Raw genomic sequence first — 22,856 nt, 5'->3', positions numbered from 1 at the left:
GTATTTTTTTCAGCATATGATTTTGATGAAAGAGCAACTATCAAAACAACATAATGAAGCAGATATTACCATTAGCAAACTAATACAAGATGTAAATGATGAAAAGAAGAGAGTTTCTCAACTTGAAAATGAAAAGATGAAAATTACTAAAGAACTAGAAGTACAGAAAGAAAAGTTTAACCAAGGAGAAGTTGCCCTTCATGATTTAAATATAAATAACCAAGAACTTGAGAATAAGATTAAGGATTTAAGAGATCAGCTAGATAAATCACAAGAATACATTTTGAACATTAAAAAGGAAAATTCAGAGCTTCAGGAAAAATTAAAACAGAATGAAAAGGATCTTTTTATCACTAGGAATGACTTAACTAAGCTTCTCAATCAAGAATCTAATAGTAACTTTCAGTGTCACTTACTTAAAGAAAAGGAAACAGAAATTGGGAACTTAAATAAACATCTTTCAGAAATGAAAGAACTCAATAAAAATTTAGAGAAAATTGTTCTTGATGTTAAAATGGAAAATGAAAAATTGGCTTTAGCTTGTGAAGATGTAAAACAGCAACTTCAGGAATCAGTTACTGTTAAGAATCAGGTTTCCCTAGAAAAAGATACCATTATTGAAGCTTTAAGAATGGAGAAAGGGCAATTGGAGGTACAATTACATCAGTCTGAAAAGAGATTGTTGGAGCAAGCTCACAAATATGAGCAAACTATTGAAGAACTGTCAAATGCACGCAAGATGAATACTTCTGCCTTACAGTTGGAACATGAGTGTTTAATTAAACTTAATCAAGAGAAAGATTTTGAGATTGCAAAACTCAAAAACAAAATTGAGCAGATGGATAGTGACCATAAAGAAACTAAAGAAATCCTAACAAGAAGTTTAGCAGAGCAAAAGGAGTTAATAGAACTCATAAAAGAGAAAGAGATATTCATTGAACAACTTCAAGACAAAGAATTAAAACTTCAGAAGAAACTTGATACACATATTCAGATTTCAGAAAAAAACAAAATTTTCAGACAAACTTTAGAAGAAAAAGATAAAAATCTTGCAATTATGAAAGAAGAAAATAATCATCTGCAGGAAGAACTTGAAAGACTCAGGGACCAACAAAGTAGATCTGTACCCATAGCTGAGCCTAAAACCTTGGATATTATCACTGAACTTGAAACTGAAGTAACACAATTGAATGTAATAAAGGGAAATCTTGAAGATGAAATAAAATGTTGCCAAAAGACAATTGAGGATCAAAATCAGAATGAAATGAAACTTTTACAGACTTTACAAGAACAGAAAAAGGAAATAGATGAGTTTAAATCCCAACATGAACAAATGAGCATTACACATACACAACTCTTTTTAGAAAAAGATGAAGAAATAAAAAATTTACAAAAGACAATCAATCAAATTAAAACTCAGTTGCATGAAGAAAGACAGGACATCCAGACAGAAACCTCTGATATCTTTCAGGAGACTAAAGTTCAAACACTTAATGCAGAAAATGGAAATGAAAAGCATGATTTATCAAAAGCTGAAATTGAAAGATTGGTAAAGGGAATAAAGGAAAGGGAGATGGAGATTAAGCTTTTAAATGAAAAGAATGTTTCTTTAACTAGGCAGATTGATCAGTTGTCCAAAGATGAAGTTGGTAAATTGAAGCAAATCATTAAACAGAAAGATTTGGAGATACAGGCTCTTCATGCCAGAATTTCTTCTGCATCTTACATGCAGGATGTTGTTTACCTTCAACAGCAACTTCAAGCTTATGTTGTGGAAAGAGAACAATTATTTTCTGTTTTGAATGAAAAGACTAGGGAAAATAGTCAGTTGAAAACAGAATATCATAAAATCATGGATATAGTAGCTGCCAAAGAAGCAGCTCTTTTAAAACTTCAAGATGAAAACCAACAATTGAATAGTAGATTTGAAAGTAGTGGCCAGGACATGTTTAAAGAAACCATTCAAAACTTATCTCGTATCATTAGAGAAAAAGACATTGAAATAGATGCATTAAGTCAGAAATGTCAGACTTTACTGACTGTTTTACAGACATCTGACTCTGGTAATGGTAATGAGGTTGGGAGTGTTAATAGTAATCAGTTTGAGGAACTTCTACAGGAACGTGATAAATTAAAACAGCAAGTAAAGAAGATGGAAGAGTGGAAGCAACAAGTAATAACAACAGTGCAAAATATGCAACATGAGTCTGCTCAGCTTCAAGAGGAGCTTCATAAACTTCAAGCTCAGGTTTTGGTTGATAGTGATAATAATTCCAAGTTACAGGCAGACTATAATGGTTTAATCCAGAGTTATGAACAGAATGAAACCAAGCTCAAATGTTTTGGTCAAGAGTTGGCACAAGTTCAGCATAGCATAGGGCAGCTTCATAATACCAAGGATCTTCTTCTGGGAAAACTTGATGTTGTCTCACCTCAGCTGTCAATTAGATCTTCAGTTGTTTTACCTATGAGAGACAGACAATCTGAAATACCAAATGAGACTTCTAAATCTCTACAACAAGAATTAGACCAGCTAAGGAAAATATTACAAGAAAAAGATGCAACAATTAAGACTCTTCAGGAGAATAATCATAGATTGTGTGATTCTGTTGCTGCCACGGCAGAGCTTGAAAGAAAGGAACATGAAGAAATTGACTCAGAGATTAAGCAGATTAAGGAGAAACGAGATATTTTACAAAAATCGCTTAAGGAAAAAGATCTCTTAATCAAAGCTAAAAGTGATCAGTTACTTTCTTTAAATGAAAATCTAACTAACAAAACAAATGAAAATGAACTTTTAAAGCAGGCTGTAACAAACCTTAAAGAGAGAACTTTAATTTTAGAAATGGATATTTGTAAACTAAAGGAAGAAAATGAAAAAATTATAGTCATGTCCAGGGAAAAGGAAACAGAATTTCGAGCTCTACAGGAGACCAATATGCAGGTTTCTATGATGCTGAGAGAAAAAGAGTTTGAATCAAATTCAATGAAGGAAAAAGCTCTTGCTTTTGAGAAACTATTAAAAGAAAAAGAACAGGTACATTTTTTTTGTAGGTATACAGAAGGTTTCTGGGGATTGGGGAAATCTTTTTTCTTCATGATTTTGTCTCGATCATCTTTTTTGATGAAAATGTAGAAATATAATTGTCAAGTGCTGAGGGATTGCCAGTTTTGAAGTGATTGCTTCTTTAATACTAAATTCAGTTTGATCTTTTGAATCTTAACTTGTTATTAGATTCATAATATACTGTCTATAAAATAGCAATGCTATTCATTATTCATATTAAAAGTCTTTATCCTGTTTTACTCAAACATAAAAAATATCTCAATGCCACATATTATCTGTCTTTTTTATATAATATGATTTTAGACAGAAACCGTAATTATTTTGTATGATTTTTTTTTGAGTTGTAGAAGCAATTCAGTAGTTTAGTTTATTGAATACCTCCTGTGCACCTAGCACAGTGTTAGATGAATGCACATGTATTAATAGCTCTTATTGTTACATCCAAAGAAGAGAACATTTAAAGAGCAAAATATCCCAAGAAAGAGCAACATATCCCAAGAACCTTAATTGTGTACATGGTACAATGTAGTAGAATATAAGTTCCTTTAGGCCAGGAAATGTTTTATTTTTACATTTATATGCTTATTGCCTAGCACAGTGCCTTGTATGCAGTAATTACTTAATAAATACAGGAATTGAATTGAATCTTTTGTTTCATACTGCCATTTGAATGGAAACTTTAATATTGTAAGAATTTTTCTGCTACTTTATAGCTGCCCAAGAAGGATAATACATTGATGGGATTAGACTCCTAGTTAAAACTAGCATTCATTTGTAGTGTATTTATTATTGTAATAAAATTCTCTTACCACCCAACAGACCCTCTTCTCAGGTTTATTAGAGTTAGTAACTTTTTAACATTGACTATAGTTATGTGTGTGTATGTTAATACATGGGATTTTTTAATGCCTAATATAGTTAAAATGTACTTTATATTATTTTTATTGAGAAAACTTTATTGCGCAAAATCATTTTATTGAAAAAAAAAGTTTTTAAGCTTTCACTTCTTCCTAATTTATCTTTCTTGTAATATCTATGAAAATTTGGAGCTTCCTTTTCTAAAAAAAAGACATTCAAATATAACAAAATGCTTGGTTTCAAAATATTTCTGAAGATTTTAGAGTCAAATTGTAGATATTAAATGTTATAGAAGTAAAATGTTTACATAAAACCCTATTATAATAAATATTATATGTTTGAAGATATTATACACATTTATATAGTGAGGAAAATCAGTAATAAAAACTGCCTAATATTTAAAAAAAATTTTTTTTTCTAAAATCTGGCTATTGCCTAAAACATGAATCTCCTCTAAAATTGAGATGCTGTCTTTCTTCCTGAAGGTAATAATATACTGTACTTGCCCTGACTTATTAGTGGCTAGCTTGTTCAAATTGTTTTCCTTAAATCTGTGCCAAAAATGTATGTTTTTATTTAAAGTTTCCATATTAGCAAATACCTTGCTATCTCTTTACTATTTGATTCTACAAACTTTCAATATGTGTACATCTAATGAATGCAGCCTAATTCTTTATAGAAATTAAGATTTTTTTAGGAAGACTATATAAAAACCTAAAACTTTTTTTTTTCCCCAAAAGGGTAACACTGGGGAGTTGAATCAGTTATTAAATGAAGTTAAGTCTATGCAGGATAAGGCAGTTAAGTTTCAGCAGGAGAGAGACCAAGTCATGTTGGCCCTGAAGCAGAAACAAATGGAAAGCAATTCCCTACAGAATGAGGTATGTTCTTTTATAAGAATTTTTTGTTGTTCATTTTTTTCAGTTATGTCTGACTCTTTGTGATCCTATTTGAGGTTTTCTTGGCAAAGATACTGGAATGATTTGCCATTTTCTTCTCTGGTTCATTTTTCAGATCAGGAACCTTGAAACAAATGGAGTTAAGTGACTTGTCTATCACACAGCTAGTGTCTTCCTGATTCCAGACTTGACACTCTATACACTGAGACACTTAGCTGTCCTTTCCATAATAATAAAGAATTAAATAAACTTATTTGATTAATAAATTAGAAAAATATTTTCAAATACAATTAACTTTTGATATATAGCTTTCCTTACTTTTTCTTACTCTCTGTTAATATACAAGTATTCTACTTTGTACATCAAAAATAGTGACATTCTTCATTCACCTCAGTCACTTATAATAACATCTCTTCCTATTCCTCACCCCTTCTAAACCTATTTGCCCTCATCCTGATGTCCAGTTCTTCTAACTTATTATTTTCTGAGGCTTGATTTTAGTTCATGAACAAGTATTTATGAAGTGCTTCCCTGGCACCCTGCTTAGGGGAAAAAAAAAGACAAAAGCATAGTCTCTGCCTTCAGTGTATTCATCATATATTAATGAGGGAGATAAAAACTACACAGACACACACACACACTCACACACACACAGATTCACCCAACTTTTATGGCTTCAAAAATCTGTAGCATGTGCAATGGCCACATTCTGGTAAACCATTTTGGCAAACAGGCTAAACTAAATTGAGAGTAACCAACAGATCTCAAAAGTATTTGTGAGTTAGAGGGAAGATTTCCTGCTGAGGAATTGGCCTTTGAGACCAGTTTGTTTCAGAGGCCTCAAAAGTGGCTGAAGCAAGTTCTGTGGAGTGCTTAAAGCTTAGATGAGCATTGAAAACACCAAGGTCATGAATCGTGGGCCATTGTTGGTTGCCTTAAGTTTTGTCCTGCCAGTGGACTTCAATGACTCTGGAAGAGAGTATGAGGCTGATGACTGTGCAACTCTGCTTCATTTAAATCCAATTCACACATGAGTCAAGACATCACCTGTGATGTCACTGCCTTTTTTTTTTTTTGAAAACAGGATGAGTAACAGAAAAAGAACAAGGAGAGAGCAATCATGAAAACCTAGAGAGTGTGATCAACTATCAAAGGTCTCAGAGAAGTCTTGAAGGGTAACGATTGTGAAAAGGCTGTTAGATTTGGCAATTAAGTTATTGTGGATGATTTTTAAGAAGTTTCAGTTAAATAATGAAGTTGGAAGCCAGTTATAGAGGGTTTGGAATAGATTGAGGGGAGATGTAGAGATGAGCATATGCCCACATGACCAGTTGTCTGTTGGACATTTCAGAGTATATCCTGGAAACATCTCAAACCATGTGCAAAATAGAACTCCTTGTTTCTTTAACCTCTCTCTCACTTCCCTCCAATCCAACCGCCTCTCTTCCAAACTTCCCTAATCCTGTTTAAAGCTCTTTATATCATTCTTCAAATCTTCAGTGTTGTTTTATCTCACTCTCACTCATCATTAGGTTATGAACTCCTTTGAAGGCAGTGGCAGTCTCTAGTGCTTAGCATAGTAGGTGCTTAATATACATATATTTACTGAGTCACCCCATGTATATCTCATCAATCACCAGATCTTGCTGTTTTCTATCTTCACAAAAATCTTCTATCCCTGCTGACACAGATACTGTTTTAATTTAGGCCTTCATCACTTCTTATCCAGAATGAAAAACAGACCTCCCAGTCTTGCTGCTTTCAAAGTGATTTGTATTGTGTTATTTTAATGAGTCACTCTTATTCATTCAATTCAAGTGGCCCCTTCTTGCTTCTCATATAGTATTTTTTTTAGGTTTTAAAACTCTTAAAAATCTGGAACAATATAGATACTTGATAAATGTTTGGTGATTGATTTATTGATCTAGTGTTTAGGACTTTCCAAAGCCTTAGAAACATTTTATATTCTGTTGTGATACATTTCATTTCAAGGTTTTTTTTTTTTTTTTAAGTTTTTTAAAATGAAAGATTTTATGAAAAAAGACAGATATTCTTGTTCTCTCCTAAAAAATTGGAAAGATTAATGTAAAATAGAATGTCATCTGGAGTCAAGAGTTTTTGAATTCTTTCATTTTTGCCCTTCTAACTTAATAAACTTAAAAACTAGGCATACTAGTAGAAGAGGTTACAGGATAGTATCTAGTCAATTGTTTACGCTTATCTCTTTTTTTTTTTCTTCAGTGTCTCAGAACTGATTTTTGTCTAGATAGGGGAATTCTTATTTTCCAGATTTCTTCCAATAATAGAGATCAGCAACTCTTGTGGAATTTATACCCTTAAATATGATACCCCTGATCATTTGATAAAGTGACCATTTATAGTTGTGACATCTACTAACAAAATAATTTTAGTAAAAAAAAATGAAGTATCATAAACATAAAACATATATTCTGCTCAGGTTCAACATTTTCGTGACAAAGAATCTCGCTTAAACCAGGAGCTAGAAAGATTGCGTAACCATCTTTTAGAAATGGAAGATTCTTATACCCGTGAAGCTTTGGCTGCAGAAGATCGAGAAGCTAAACTAAAAAAGAAAATTACAGTTTTGGAAGAAAAGATAGTTTCATCCTCTAATGCAGTGGAAAATGCCAGGTAACATTTAAAAATTTTAGGATTAAAATATGAGACCAACCTTTTTTAATATATGCAGAACTTTTGTTGACATAATAAAAATATTTGTTTTAAATTTTAAGCAGAGAACTGATACAATTCATGTAGTTTTAGATGGTATTGGATAAATGATTATTATGGAATATGTGCTTCAATGGAATATTAATTAGTTTTTATTATAACTTTTTATTTACAAGATATATGCATGAGTAATTTTTCAGTTTTGACCCTTGCAAAACCTATTCCAACTTTTCCCCTCCTTCCCCCTACTCCCTTCCCTAGGTGGCAGGTAGACCAATACATGTTAAATATGTTAAAGTATATAACTGATACAATTCATGTAGTTTTAGATGGTATTGGATAAATGATTATTATGGAATATGTGCTTCAATGGAATATTAATTAGTTTTTATTATAGCTTTTTATTTACAAGATATATGCATGAGTAATTTTTCAGTTTTGACCCTTGCAAAACCTATTCCAACTTTTCCCCTCCTTCCCCCTACTCCCTCCCCTAGGTGGCAGGTAGACCAATACATGTTAAATATGTTAAAGTATATATTAAACACAATATATATATACACACACACACACACACATACACACATATCCATACAGTTATTTTGCTGCACAAGAAAAATCAGACTTAGAAATAAGGTAAAAATAACCTGAGAAGGAAAACAAAAATGCAAGTGGACAAAAACAGAAGGAGTGGAAATGCTGTGTTGTGATTCACATTCATTTCCCATAGTTCTTTCACTGGGTGTAGCTGCTGGTTCTCTTCATTATTGAACAATTGAAACTGATTTGGTTCATCTCATTGTTGCAAAGAGCCATGTCCATCAGAATTGATTATCATATAATATTGTTATTGAAGTATATAATAATCTCCTGGTCCTGCTCATTTCACTCAGCATCAGTTCATGTAAATCTTACCAGGCCTTTCTGAAATCATCCTGCTGATCATTTCTTACAGAACAGTAATATTTTATAATATTCATATACCACAACTTATTCAGCCATTCTCCAATTGATGGGCATCCATTCATTTTCCAGTTTCTAGCCACTACAAAAAGGGTTGCCACAAACATTTTGGCCCCTACAGATCCCTTTCCCTTTTTTAAGATTCTCTTTGGGATATAAGCCCACTAGTAACACTGCTGGATCAAAGGGTATGTACAGTTTGATAACTTTTTGAGCATAGTTCCAAATTGCTCTCCACAATGGTTGGATGCATTCACAATGGAATATTAATTTAACATTTTATTATAGGTTAATTGTTAGAAAATAGGAAATACATTAATTGGGGAATATAACTTGGTATTTTTCTTGCTTTTGAGACAGTAATGTTGAGGGTAAAGATCATGTCTTATTCAACTTTGCATATCCTCATTTAGTCATTATGAAGTGCCTTGGACCTGGAAATGTATTGAGAGAAACATATCAAATTTTCAAATTATATAATATTTGTTATTTTTATAGTCTAGCATCAGGTATATATGAAATTCTCTCAAATATTGAGAAAAATATTTTTGAAATGTTTGTTAATTGTTTTAGACTTCAGTTGTAAAGTAAAATATTAAATAAATGTTATATTGGTTCAGTAGAATAAGTGGGTTTTTTTTCCTCCCAATATGAATATGCTGTTATAAACATGAAATATTTAGTGGAAATTTATAAAAAATAAATTTTATAATACTATATCATCATAAAGTGTTTTTCTAGGTTTTATACAGTTTGCCATCTTATGAATTGTATTAGTTAATGTTCAGATATTTAGGGCAACATGTTATTATGGAAAGAGGACTATACTGTTCAGTGGACCAAAATTTGAAGTCTGATTCTGCCACTGATACTTTTGTTATCTTTGGCCAGTTGCTTTACCTTCTGTAGGTCTGTTTTCTATAAAGTGAGGGCATTAGATCCACTGATAGTCATTATATTCTTTTTATAAATGTGAAGCTGTCTTACAGATATTGAAGCAATATTACATTTTTAATACTTTTTTTTCCTAGTAGTATAGTATGACAATGAATCAAAACATTGTGGTCTGTGAAAAATCAAAGTTGCAAGTCTTTCAAAGAATACCAGAAAGATATGTGGTAGATAGACATAAATAGGTTGTAGGATAGTACAACTATATGTTAAATTATGCACATGGCAGTTACATGCAGTTATGCCAATGTGTATATGAGATAGCACAAAAACTATTATTCAGAATAAGAAATATTAGTGGTAGGTTATTTATAAAAGCAACTGGCAATAGATGGACTGTTCCTTTACTGTAGAAGTGTCATGTTAGGTTAGAAGGTCTAGGTGAAGGCTTCTGGTATATTGGGTAGAATTTTTTTGAAATCTCTTATGAGAAGAAATGCAAGTCACAGAGAATGGGAAGGGCTGGAACAGGTTGTGATCTGGACCATTGGAAGCAGTAACTAAAATCAATGAGGTCACAAACTTATTTCAATATTGAGGAAGGTAGTTACAGAAAGCTTAAAGGAATGGAAATACACTTAGGTTTTCAAAAAAAGTTCAGTTAGAATTGCTTCCGATTATTTTACTTAAAGTGAGTAAACGTAAATAAGAAAAATAAAATGCCAGCAAACATGAATATTTCTATGTACAGAGATCAGAAAAAAGTATTGCATGTTAAACTAGGACACTCATTATATGCAATTTATTTTTTTTTAAAAATATGGACTATATGTAGTACTTTAGTTCCAGACACTCTCCTGCTTGCTTATGTTTCCTTTCAACCTTCTCCTCGTCTTTCCTATAAAATTTAAAGTATCTCATTGATGTTCTTTTCTTTTCTTTTTTTTATATTGCTAGTACAACTTCTCTCATGTACTACCTTTACTTTTTTTGCCCTGTATTAAGTGAATCATACAAAACATCCACAAAATGTGTGTGTCCTTTTAAATCTTTAATAAAGATTTGGGAAGGATGATTTCATCTTTGGTCTTTTGGAATTTTGGTCAGTCAGTGGATTATTTTCTTTTCCTTTTTATTGTTTTCTTTTTTTCTGGTTATATATGTACATTAATTTTTTAAAATACATATTTCTTTATGAATTATGTTGGGAGAGAAAAATCAGAGCAAAAGGGAAAAACTATGAAAGGAAAAAAAAAGAAAAAGAAAAAAAGTGAACATAGCTTGTTTGATGATTTACATTTAGTCTCTCGGGATGCATATGACATTTTCTTTCTAAAGTCTATTGGAATTGATTTGGATCATTGAACTGCTAAGAAGAACAAAATGTTTCATAGTTGAACATCACACAATCTTGCTGTTACTATGTATGATATATTCCTCATTCTACTTGTTTTGCTTAGTGTTAGTTCGTGTAAATCTTTCAAGGCCTTTTAAAAATCAGCTTGTTCATCATTTTTTAAATAGAACAATAATATTCCATTACTTTTATATACTGATTCAGTCATTTCCCCGCTGATGGGCATCTACTCATTTTCCAGTTCTTTGCCACCACAAAAAAAGCTTCTACAAACATTTTTGCACGTGGTGCATTATTATTTTTAAGTTTATCAAAACTGTCTTTATGTTATTGTAATCATTGTATAAAATGTTCTCCTAATTCTACTTATTTCATTTTGTATCAGTCCTCGAGCACAATACTATTCCACTACAGTCATCTGCCATGATTTTATTTAGTTATAGTCATTGTGTTGAATGTTATTCAGTTGTTTCCCATTCATTGTGCCAAATACTTGTAGTGATGCTAATTGGAAACTTATTGGAAAAGTATTCATGATCTTTTGTCCAATTTCAGTTAAACAGCAAGCATTTATTAAGCACTTACTATATGCCAGGCATTTTGCTAGATGCTAGCTAGGGATGCCAATAATGAATGAAACAATCTCTACTCAAGGAGCTTACATTTTTATGGGGAGACAAGAATAAGAATAAGTAAAATAAAGAGAATAAATATAAATAATAGAAATTTTAAAATATAAATTGTTAAAGAGGAAGGGCACTAGTGTTTGGGGGGATTGGGAAGGACTTCACTTAGAAGGTGGCATTTGGTTTATATCTTAGAGGAGGAGAGATTTTATGAGATGGAGGTGAGGGGAGTATATTTCAGCCAGTTCAAAGGCAGAGAGGTAATACGGAATATTGTGTATTGTGGAACAGAAAAGAGCTAGTTGTGCTGCATTGCAGAGTATAGGAGGAGGAGCAGTATTCATTGAGTTTGGAAAGGTGGGTTGGGGCTAGGTTGTGAAAGGTTTTTTAAAGAAAGTTAAGCAAAAGAACTTAAGTTCCTAGAAGCAATAGGAAACCTCTGGAGTTTATTAAATAACAGAGTGATAAAGTTAGGTCTGTGAATGAGGAAAATTGCTTTGGTAGCAGCATGAATGGTGTACTGGAATTTAGTAGTAACTTGAGGTAGAAAAATCAGTTAGGAGATTGTTGAAACAGTCTAGGCATCAGATGGTCCTGAGTTAAGGTTTGAGTAGAGAAGAGAGAAAGGGCTTTTCATGAGAGTTGTTGTGGAGATAGAAATAGCACTTCTTTTATTTTCCACATTGGATAAGGATAGCTTATCCTAACCCTTACTTCCAAATCCATAATATGAATATTATCACCAGTGAAATGAAATCTCCTAAATTTCCTAGTCTGCTTATAGGGCTGTGAATCATTTGTCTCATATATCTGTCATTATAATACAACAAATTGAATTGACTTGTGATCCTTAAGTCTGATCTTGCAGCTTTCCTATGGAAACAATTTCAGAGGCTCCACTGGGACAAAATATAAACTCTTCTTTTTAAGCTTTTAAAGTCTACTGCAACCTGTTATTTTTCTAGCATTATTCCTCCTTCCATACTTTGAAGTCTAGCCAAACTGGCCTTTTCTCTATTTTTCTCAAATTAGAGACCCCATCTCTCATCTTTGTCTTTGAATTGGCTGCCTCCTATTCCTGGAATGTACTTCTTTACTGAGTTCTAATAGAGTCCTTCTGGAAAAAATAAGTTGGGGAAAAAAGAATTCTGATAAAGGCCTGATTTTTAAAACATAGAAAATTGACTCAAATTTATAAGAATTCAAGCCATTCTCCAATTGATAAATAGTCAAAGGATATTGAACAGCCAATTTTCAGATGAAGATATTGAAACCATCTCTAGTTATTTGAAAAGGTGCTCTAAATAATTATTGATCAGAGAAATGCAAATTAAGAACTTTGAGATACCACTACATACCTCTCAGATTGCCTAAGATGACAGGAAAAGATAATGATGAATGTTGGAGGGGATGTGGGAAAACTGGAACACGGATTGTTGGTGGAATTGTGAACTGATCCAACCATTTTGGAGAACAATTTGGAACTATGCCCAAAGGACTATAAAAGGCTGAGTAAGTTATGGTATATGAATGTAATATAATATTATTGTTCTATAAGAAACAACCAGCAGAATGCTTTCAGAGAGGCCTGGACAAACTTACAGGAAGTGATCCTAAGTGAAATGAATAGAACCAGGAGATCATTGTACATGGTAACAGCAAGATTATACGATGATCAGTTCTGATAGATGTGGCTCTTCTCCAATAATGAGATGATTCAGGCCAGTTCCAATGATCATATGATGATGAGAGCCATCTACATCCAGAGAAAGGACTGTGGGAACTGAGTGTGGATCATAACATAGCATTTTCACTCTTTTTGTTGTTGTTTGCTTGAACTTTATTTTCTTTCTCATTTTTCTTCCTTTTTGATCAGATTTTTCTTGTGTAGCAAGATAATTTTATAAATATGTATGCCTATATTCGATTTACATACATTTTTACCATGTTTAATATATATTGGATTACTTGCCATCTAGGGAGGTGGGGTGGGAGGAAAGGGAGCAAAATTGCAACACAAGGTTTTGCGAAGGTCAGTGTTGAAAAATCATCCTTGCCTATGTTTTGAAAATAAAAAGCTTCAATAAGAAAGGAAGCAATAAACTGGGAAAACATTTTTATAGTTGAAGGTTCACTTTGCATTTTAAATGCTGCCTTTTAATTCTTGGTTTTTAATATTACCACCATTTATTGAAAATCACTGTCAATAATAACTCAATAAAGATGGTTCTATTTAATTTAACAAATAAGATTAATATTTAAATGGTTCATGTAAAAGGCCTATTTTGTAAATGTTCCATTCTTATTAAGGTGTCTCTTTAAAGTATTTTTATTTTTTGTTTTGTTTTTAAGTCATCAAGCCAATCTCCAGGTGGAATCTTTGCAAGAGCAATTGAATGTAGTTTCCAGACAGAGAGATGAAACTGTACTTCAGCTTTCTCTTTCTCAGGACCAAGTAAAACAGTATGCATTGTCACTAACTAATCTACAGATGGTACTAGAACAATTTCAGCAAGGTAAGTTATGTTATATCTGGTCTAGTGAAAAAAAATGGTATAGAGATAAGATATTGGTTTTTTTTTCCTTTCTTTTTTTAAGGTAGAAGATTTAATCTCTACTTCTAAGGTCTACTGGCCCATAGAAAATATCTGTAGAGGACCACACACAAATAACAATTTATTTTTATGTTTCACTTCTTATATAAATTTCTAATGTCTACTTTGAAATGAAGAATAGGGAATAGTTACCCCATACAGTGGGGAAAAAAAGGCAAAAGAAGTAGGGTATGAGGATGAAAGAAGGAAAAGAGGGCAAAAGACTTGTAGGGGGAAAAGATTAGCAATAGATATTGAAATGTGTATTGGAAGTTTTACTGTGTGCTGTTTGTGCTGCCAGTGAGCTTTAAGCACCTATTATTTATTGCTCTTAAAACTGTATTAGCTGATGAGCCATTATCATAACTTTTCAATTTGTACTTAGAATGTACTTAATATATTAACTGGAGCAGTTAATATGATTTCAGATAATTTTCGGGGAACAACTACTCCAGGAACCATAGGGATTTTACCCTGATGAAATCAGTTAAAAACTAGCTCCACTTCTTTTTAGGTAATAATAATACTTTTATTTAAGGTAGTATCTCTTTTTTCTAAAGTTAATGCTTAAAGTAAAGCACAGCTACTTTCCCTTTAAGAAAACATTTCAGATATTTCTGTTGAATTATTGAAAGCTTGTTAAAATGTATATAAAAATTTAAATAAAATGAAAAACATAATAAACTTTTTTGTAGAAGAAAAAGCTATGTATTCAGCTGAACTAGAAAAGCAAAAGAAAGAAATAACGGAATGGAGGAGAAAAGCAGAGAATCTAGAAGGGCAGGTTATGTCATTGCAGGTGAGTAGAAGGGATTTTCCTTTTAATTATGCAAAATATAATCTCTTACAAAGTTCTTGCTCTTATTTCTTTGTACAGTTAACCTGTATGTGTGAAATCACATCAGGATAGAGAATTCTTGCTCCTTTTGTATAATAAAGGAAAACACTGTAATAAACTGGGGATGTAAATTTTGCCCCTGACTTTCTAGCATGGAATAAATTGTTTGATCTCCAGCTTATGTGGTTTTTCATTGACAAAAAATAAGAGCTGTCTGACACTAGGTATTTAAAAAATATTTAGAAATAAATATTACACACACACACATGTATTAAATCGAATAAGTCTTAGTATTTCTAGACAAAGCAAATTGGGAAATAGAAGTGATACCTACAAAATCAGATGCACAAATCTACATTCGTCTCTATTTATGTAGATATTCATTTAATTTTTACTACTTCTCTGATTGTAGAGACCTTGCCCCCACCCTTACTCTTTTTTATTTTATTTGGGATAATTTTATAAGATGTGATTGGATTGCATATTTGGTTGGTATATAGATAGCTTTACTCTGTGGACATCTAACATTAAGATTTTTGTGGTCACAAAAGCTTTAAATACATAACATTTGCAATATTCATATGGATCATTAGTATAAATTGTAATGTTCCTGTTTCTGAGATCAGTTTTATCTCTGTCAAGGCCTTTCATTAGCGATCTTTTAGTCTAGCCACTTCATTTTGCAGATGAAGAGATCAAGATTCAGAGAGGGGGAATGAATCATAATCATGTAACCAGGGAAGAATAGAGCCAGAAATTGGAGTTCAGTTTTACTGGTTTGCATTGCACTGTTCTTTTCACTATGTGCACTGAGAATCAAAAGAGGTAGTTACTTGACCAAAGTCACACAATAGTTGGGAAGTCCACAATGGTGAATTTTCTAGATAATTGAAGATTATGCCTTTAGATACTGACATTTAACCTTTTTTCTTGGCATGTATCATTCATAGAATGTTTGCATTGATGGGAATCTGGTTCAACATCATCATTATAGATGAGTAAACTTAGGCCCAGCAAGGGAAAATGATTTTTTCAAGCCCAGTATATGAATAGAATCCAGGTTTTTGAGTTCCTTGTTCTTTATTCTATATCATGTCTAAAATGCAAAGAACACTAAACATAATTTAATAATGTGTTTTTGATAATTCAGGGTCATCAATATTAATATCAATTATTGAATAAAGATAAATATATTTTTTGAAGGGCTATTGGAGTTAGATGACTTGCCCAGGGTCATACAGCCAGTTATCTCTTAAGTGTCTAAGACTGAATTTAAACTTAGGTTCTGACTCCAGGGCTGCTCTATCCACTGTGCCATCTAGCTGCCCAGGATATAATTATGTTCTTTGAGACTCTGAATGAGTATAGCTATCATTCTGCAAAGTAGCTCTAAAATGCTATGCTTTTTGAGGCATTCTTTGTTTTTTTTGTAATTTTTGTGATTGTGACCTTGATTTTAGCATGTCATTATTTTGTAGTACCTATAACTTTTCCCTCCTCTTACTTTTTAAGTTTCTACTTCTAGGAGAGGTAGTGTAGTAGAGTAGAAAGAACAGAGGAGTTGGGAAGCCTGAAACTGAGTGCTATCTCGAACACTAACTAGGTATATGGCCTTGGACCTCATTGCCACCTTAGTGTTCTAAAAATCTGTAAAATTTAGAGACCGATTGACTCCATAATCTTTGTAATTCATTCCATCTGTAATTCATCACATTTGGACATTATCTTAAAGATATCTTAAAGATCATCTCAAATCAGTGTAGGAATGTCCATTTCACTTTTAGATTGCCTGTATGTAAGAGGAATTTATTCTTTCTATCAAGCAGAAAATCTGTTTCTCTGCAACTTTCACTCATTTCTTTTACTTCTGCCTAAAATAAGTTTAATCCTCTTTTTACATGATAACTCTTTAAGTGCTTTAAATTTTATACTTCTCAGTGTCTTCTCCAAACTAAGCACCTTGGTTCCTTCCTATTTTTAAAAATTGTTTCCTCCCCCCACCCCCCACCCCCACCCCCACCTCACTATCCTGATTGCTCTTATTGAATGTGCTCCAGTTTTAGTAACCTCTCTTATGATGTGGAACCTAGACCTAAATTCTGTGCTATTGATTTTGAATAGAAAATTTTAATGATCTTTCTTATTTACTTACAAGGAAAACTTGGAAGAAGCAAATGCTGCCTTAGATTCAGCATCAAGACTCACAGAGCAATTGGATCTCAAGGAAGAACAAATCGAAGAACTTAAAAAACAAGGTATAAATATACATCTTTATTCTAAAAGAGTAGTATTATAATTGAAGTGTATAGACAGGCATCTAATAACTTTAATAGTAAAACACAGTCTCATGGTAGTGTGTCTTGCACTCCAATTGACTCTGTTTGTGCTATTTCAGTTCATTGAAGTATAGTACTAATAACCAGGCCTTAATTGTGTTCCTTTCTACGCCTTTTAATGTCACTCTTTTTTCTGATCACAATTGTAACTGTAACCTGACCATCTAGTAAATTTTTACCCTTTGTCACAAGTTGAACTAGAGGATAAAGACCACTTTCATGGGTCTACTTCAGGATCATGCCTGAAAGTGCTGTTTTTCAAAGAAGTCCTAAGATCAGATATGTGGTTCAGAAGAGATATGTTATCAGAGACATGAATATATATTAGGTGACTTCTTAATATCTGATTAGTAGGATGCCCACTAGGTAAATGTTGATCAAAGGTTGGAGAGTTAGAAAATAGAATAGTGGTACTCAGGGTAGTCACATTGTGTCAGCAACCTTACAAACAAAAGTCAGGTCATAAATTAATTAGTCAGGTGATAAGCTAAGAACAAATACAGGATAATCAAAATTGAGGCATCCTTTTAGGAAACAGAAAGGCTTTAAAAACTCGAGAGGAGAGACTTCTCCAAAAAAAAATATATATTTTTTAGCACCAAAAATTCCTTAGTTCTGAGTCACTGTTTCATAATATTCTTATTTACATAGAGAACAGTACCTGGGCTCATTGGTAGATATAGGGAAATGGATTCCATTTCTTTAGGAATATGTGGTTGGAAAAAAAATTCTGAATCTATCACTTCTTTATGAGGAAGTAGGTAGCGTTCTCTATCATCAGTCATGTTGTACTGTCTAGAACACTAGTTCATTAGAAGTTCAAAGTAAAAAAGTTTAAAGTAAAGTTCATCTTGTGTTCCATAATTTTTGACTTATTTTGTAGAATTAACAAAAACCACGTAAAAGTTCTGTTACCCTTAAACAAGCATGCTTTTTGAGCCAGTGTTGCTCAGAAAGAAAAATGGTTTTAAAAAAAAAAAAACTTTTATTCCATTAAATTTTTAAATATGTTTTTTGCCAATTTTACAACCATTCTTTAAAGGTGTCATCTCATATTCATCTGAGTGATTAATTTGCCTTATTCATAACTGTTAAAAGATTTAACTTATGAAAGCTATTAACTTTTTTTGATATTATACATTTCTCAATTAACTTGGTTGATTGAGAATAATCATTGTATTTTTGCTTTCATAGATCATTAAGCACTTTAAATGTTGATGGATGTTGTAATACTGTACTTTATTTTTAACACAAAACTTGGCCAGACAGTAAAGAAATTTGCCAGGAGAAACAAGTTTGAAAAAGATAAATGGCTTTTGCTGTAAGAATGTACATAGTGCTTTAAACTGTAGCGGAAAAGTTAATAGATTGTTTTTCTTTATAAGCATCCGTAGATTGAGGATTGGAATGATTAGTTAATATAAAGTTTCAACATTTAAACAATATAAGGAAATACTTTCTTAAAAAGTTTGTTTTATTCAAAGTTTTTAATTATCTCATCTTTGGATGAGATAATTTTTTGTTGAGTACTAAGTCCAGGAAAAGCTAAATTCAATTGGAAACAGTATAGCTTACCAATAGAGCATTCTGTAAGACTACAATATTAAAATTTTAGTTGTTTAATTATTTTTAACATTTTATCCTAAATTTAATTTAGATAAGACCATAGCAGTCAAATAGTATGACTTCTATCCAATATTGCAGTGTCCTTTACATGTCTAATATGTTTAAATGTTTTTAGTAATGGTGAGCTCTTAACAAAGCAGTCTGTTCCATTTTTGAAAGCCTTGATCAATTTATAATAAATGGCTAGAAAATTCCTGTGCAGGGGGAAGAAATTTTTGTCATCAATAATCGTATATTAAGTACCAGTTATTGTGTTACTAAATACTAAAAGATTTAGGACTACAGATACAATGGGAGAAACAATGGGCATTTGTAAATTTAATCTGCTTTATCAACATTTTTCTCTTATCATTTTCAAAAATGTAGATTGTCAGTAAATAGTAAGTCTAGCTTGATTTGTAACATTAATCCAGTTGCTGTAGTATAAATATTTTCCCAATTAGATTGTAAACTTCTCAAGAATAAGGACTGTCTTGTTTTTCTTTTTCTATTTTCAATGTTTAGCACCAGACCTGGCACATAGTAGGTGCTTAAAACCTCTTTCTTCATTTGTTTATTCATCCTTATAACAATTGGCTCTTACTAGCTGTTTTGAGTTGGTTCTGCCCTTACCACTGGAGGAAGGGTACTAGCAGATGGGAATTTCAGGAAAGGTTTTTTTTGTTGTTAGAGGAAGAGAGGTTCTTCTTGAGATAGAGTTGCGGGGGATGTTCACTGTAATAATTAATTGGGTATGGAAAGTTAAAGGTGGAGCATAATATGCCAGTAACAGAAGGCTTGATTGCAAAATGCAGAAGGAAGTGTATCGAGGCTACAAAATTTAAGTTAAAAAAAAGGAGTTTTTAGTTTATTCTAGAGGGAATGTAATGCTGGAGAAACTGAGCAAGATAGAGATTAGAAAGTATTTAATAATTTATTAAATGGAGAGATATACTGGAACCAAATGGATCCATGGTTTGGTCCCAGGGCTGAATGAGACTATCGTCAGATTTTTTTCTGCATAATTAAGTGTTAAAACAGCATGCATAAAAGAAGTTTCTAATGTTTATAGAACTGCTTTAATAATACTGATTGATAGAAATTTCACATTATAAAAAATAGTCTGTTTTCTAGGCCATTATTTACATTTAAAAAAATAACATTTCTATTGAAAACAGTCCAAATACATTTCTAGACCCAGCTTTATTGGTCAAATCTTTTTTTCTTTTCCTGAGCCAATTGGGCAAGTGACTTGTCCAGGATCACACAGCTAGGAAGTGTTAAGTGTCTGAGGGCAGATTTGAACTCAGGTCCTCCTGACTTCAGGGCTGATGCTCTATTCACTGCACTACCTAGCTGCCCCTGGTCAAATCTTTTATTTATCTGTGGTTATCTTTAGCAAAAGTGGTATTTAAATGAAAAAATAGTACCAGATAGTTTTTGAATTGCCATCAATGGTTAACAGATTATTTTCAGATTATTTCAATTAATTAAAAGTTTAGATTCCAATAGTGTGATTAAAATGTTAATTTTTATTTTTAGCTTATAGTATGTAAATAAATTAGTTTCCTATTTTATATACATTTCCACTCATTTGAGACATTTAAAAAAATTCTTTCCTTTATCTGGACAATTTAAAATTTGTATATCTAATTACTAAATAGCCTCACAAAATAAAAGATTTTTTTTTAACAGAAAGTAGTTTCCTTACTTCTTAACTCCTTTCTTCCCTCCTTTTTTCCCCTTCCTCCCTCCCTCCCTCTGTTTCTTCTTTCCATTCATTCCTTTTCTTCCTTCCCTTCTTTCTTTTTTTTTTTTTTTTTCCCTTTTCCTTCTTCCCTCCCTTCCCTTCTCACATATAGGCTGAACATGCTGATCTCAATACTGATCATCACAGACAATTTACCAGCTCAGTTTCAGAACTGGGCTCCTCCTTAGGCAATCTAGTGATATCTCAGAGTAGAGGGTGGAGTGGAAAGGTCTTTCCCCATCCCATCTCAACCTTGATCAGCCTATCTCATTCTCTATTACATTCATATTTTTAAAAAAGTTTTTTTTTGTTTTTATAATACTTTGTACTTTTTTGCTGTGTTTATCACAGATTATAGTAAAACTTTACCAAATTAATGGTGTAGGTATCATCTAACTTTAATGAGTACTTTGTAAAAATGTAATTTTATTCATTTCAAGTTTATATAGTACTCTCTGGGTAACTTTTTAAAGTAGAAATATTTCCTGAATCTTTTAATAATGAGTAAAATTGACATATCCAAGGTATGTATTTACATAAATATAATTTGTCAAATCTAGTGGTCTTCTTCAGTCATCATCTTCCTTGCACTTTCCAACTTTCAGAGACAGCGCTAACTCCTGATTCTTTTTGCCTCGTTTCCTTCTTTGATTCCTTAGCTTCTTTCCTGTCTCCTTATTGTAGATATTCCCTGAAGTTCTGTCTTTAATCTTCTCTCTTGTAAGTATTAATCTTGTGACTTCAATTGTTAGGATTTTTGTTGTTGTTATTAGACAAATATCAATAAATAATATTGTCTTATAGAAAAAGAACATTGTATATGAAATCATAAATCTTTTTTGCCAATAACTTGTATTTTTTAAAAATGCAATTTAACCCATTAATTTGAAAGCTGTCTCGTTTGTCTCTGAACCACCTCCTGCCTTCTGATCTCTTTTATTTACTTCCTTTAAATATTTTATGGATATTTAAAAAAAAATTTCCTCTTCATGCCAAAATAAAAACAAAAACCTAAGCTAAATAAGTTCATACTTTAGCCACACCTGAAAATATATACTTTATTCATATACTTCCACCTATGCAAGTTGATGTCCTTTTTCCAATTTACAGTCTTGCAAAACTGACTGAAGCACTGAAAAGTTGACTCAGGGTTATATGGTCATTATGTATCATATTCAGGATTTAAATCTAAATCTTTCTGACTTTGTCAAGGCCAGTGCCTCTCTCCTTCATCCTTCTGCAACAAAAGGTTCTGCTATATATGTGCACTTTTGTACATATGGGCTTTCTTTCTTTAAAGCAGGGGTCCTCAAACTACAGTCCGCGGGCCAAATGCAGCAGCTGAGGACATTTAACCCCCTCATCCAGGGCTATGAAGTTTCTTTATTTAAAGGCCCACAAAACAAAGTTTTTGTTTTTACTATAGTCCGGCCCTCCAACAATCTGAGGGACAGTGAACTGGCCCCCTATTTAAAAAGTTTGAGGACCCCTGCTTTAAAATATCTGTTTAGCATTTTTATCCCTGGGTTAAAGTTTAGCCCAGTTAAAGGAGTTTGGGGGATATAATTACAAATGTATTACATAATGGTTTAAACAATTCATAGCTCTGTTGTATAATACTCTTCTGGTATTCACTTGCATCCACTAAAAAATTCTTTTCTTTTTGTCATCTTTGCCATTCTAAGTTTAAAATTGTATCTCAGAGTTGTTTTAATCTTTATTCTCTTTTAATTAGTGATTTAGAGCATTTTTATATCACTTGGATTTCTTCCCTTGAGAACTGCCTATTGACAACATTTGTCCCGCTCTACCTGTTCTTTAAAACCCAATTCAGATGTTACCGAGCTTTCTTTTTGGTAGTCACATTCTTTCTCAGATCACTCATAGCACTTAATTTTTTTTTTTTTTAACTTAGATACATTTTTTTAATCATGTAATTATCAGTAACTTGATGTTTTATGTCCTTGTTATATTACATAAGATGTGAGAAAGCAGACTGTCTTTTTTAGTTTTCCAGTGTTTAGCATAATACTTTGCATATATAGATATTTATTGAATTTTGAAATTGTATTTTAAAATTTTGAGTAAGCATACTCCTTATGCTTTCGTTTTTATTCATTAATTTGATTATACAGTCAGCATATTTTCATTAAGCACTTAGTATATACACCATACATACTGTTGCTAAGCAAGGGAGAAAAAAAATGATATATAAAAACTGTTAAATAGCTCAATTTAGCAAACATGTACATATGAATAACTTGTGATTTGGACAAATTATTAAACCGTGTAATTTAATTCTAAGAAATGGGATATTTTGAATGATTTTAATACTTTGACACTTAACAATCAGCTTTTTCTGAAATTTTATGGACAAAACC

General features: G+C 32.0%; 1 protein-coding gene across 1 annotated transcript in view; it reads left to right on the top strand.

Annotated features, from left to right (window-relative positions):
- The window catches only part of TRIP11 (thyroid hormone receptor interactor 11), a 91,308-nt gene that overhangs the window by 42,182 nt on the left and 26,270 nt on the right, over window positions 1–22,856 (top strand). Inside the window, exons 11-16 of the mRNA XM_012547137.3 lie at window positions 14–3,037; window positions 4,666–4,806; window positions 7,283–7,476; window positions 13,705–13,868; window positions 14,642–14,745; window positions 16,940–17,039. Of these exons, the coding sequence (XP_012402591.1) occupies window positions 14–3,037; window positions 4,666–4,806; window positions 7,283–7,476; window positions 13,705–13,868; window positions 14,642–14,745; window positions 16,940–17,039 (3,727 nt within the window). The remainder of the gene's footprint in view (window positions 1–13; window positions 3,038–4,665; window positions 4,807–7,282; window positions 7,477–13,704; window positions 13,869–14,641; window positions 14,746–16,939; window positions 17,040–22,856) is intronic.

This window comes from Sarcophilus harrisii, chromosome 2 (assembly GCF_902635505.1).
Source record: "Sarcophilus harrisii chromosome 2, mSarHar1.11, whole genome shotgun sequence".
NCBI lineage: Eukaryota > Metazoa > Chordata > Mammalia > Dasyuromorphia > Dasyuridae > Sarcophilus > Sarcophilus harrisii.
Note: the sequence above shows the minus strand (reverse complement) of the source record. Positions and strands in the feature narration are given on the sequence as shown.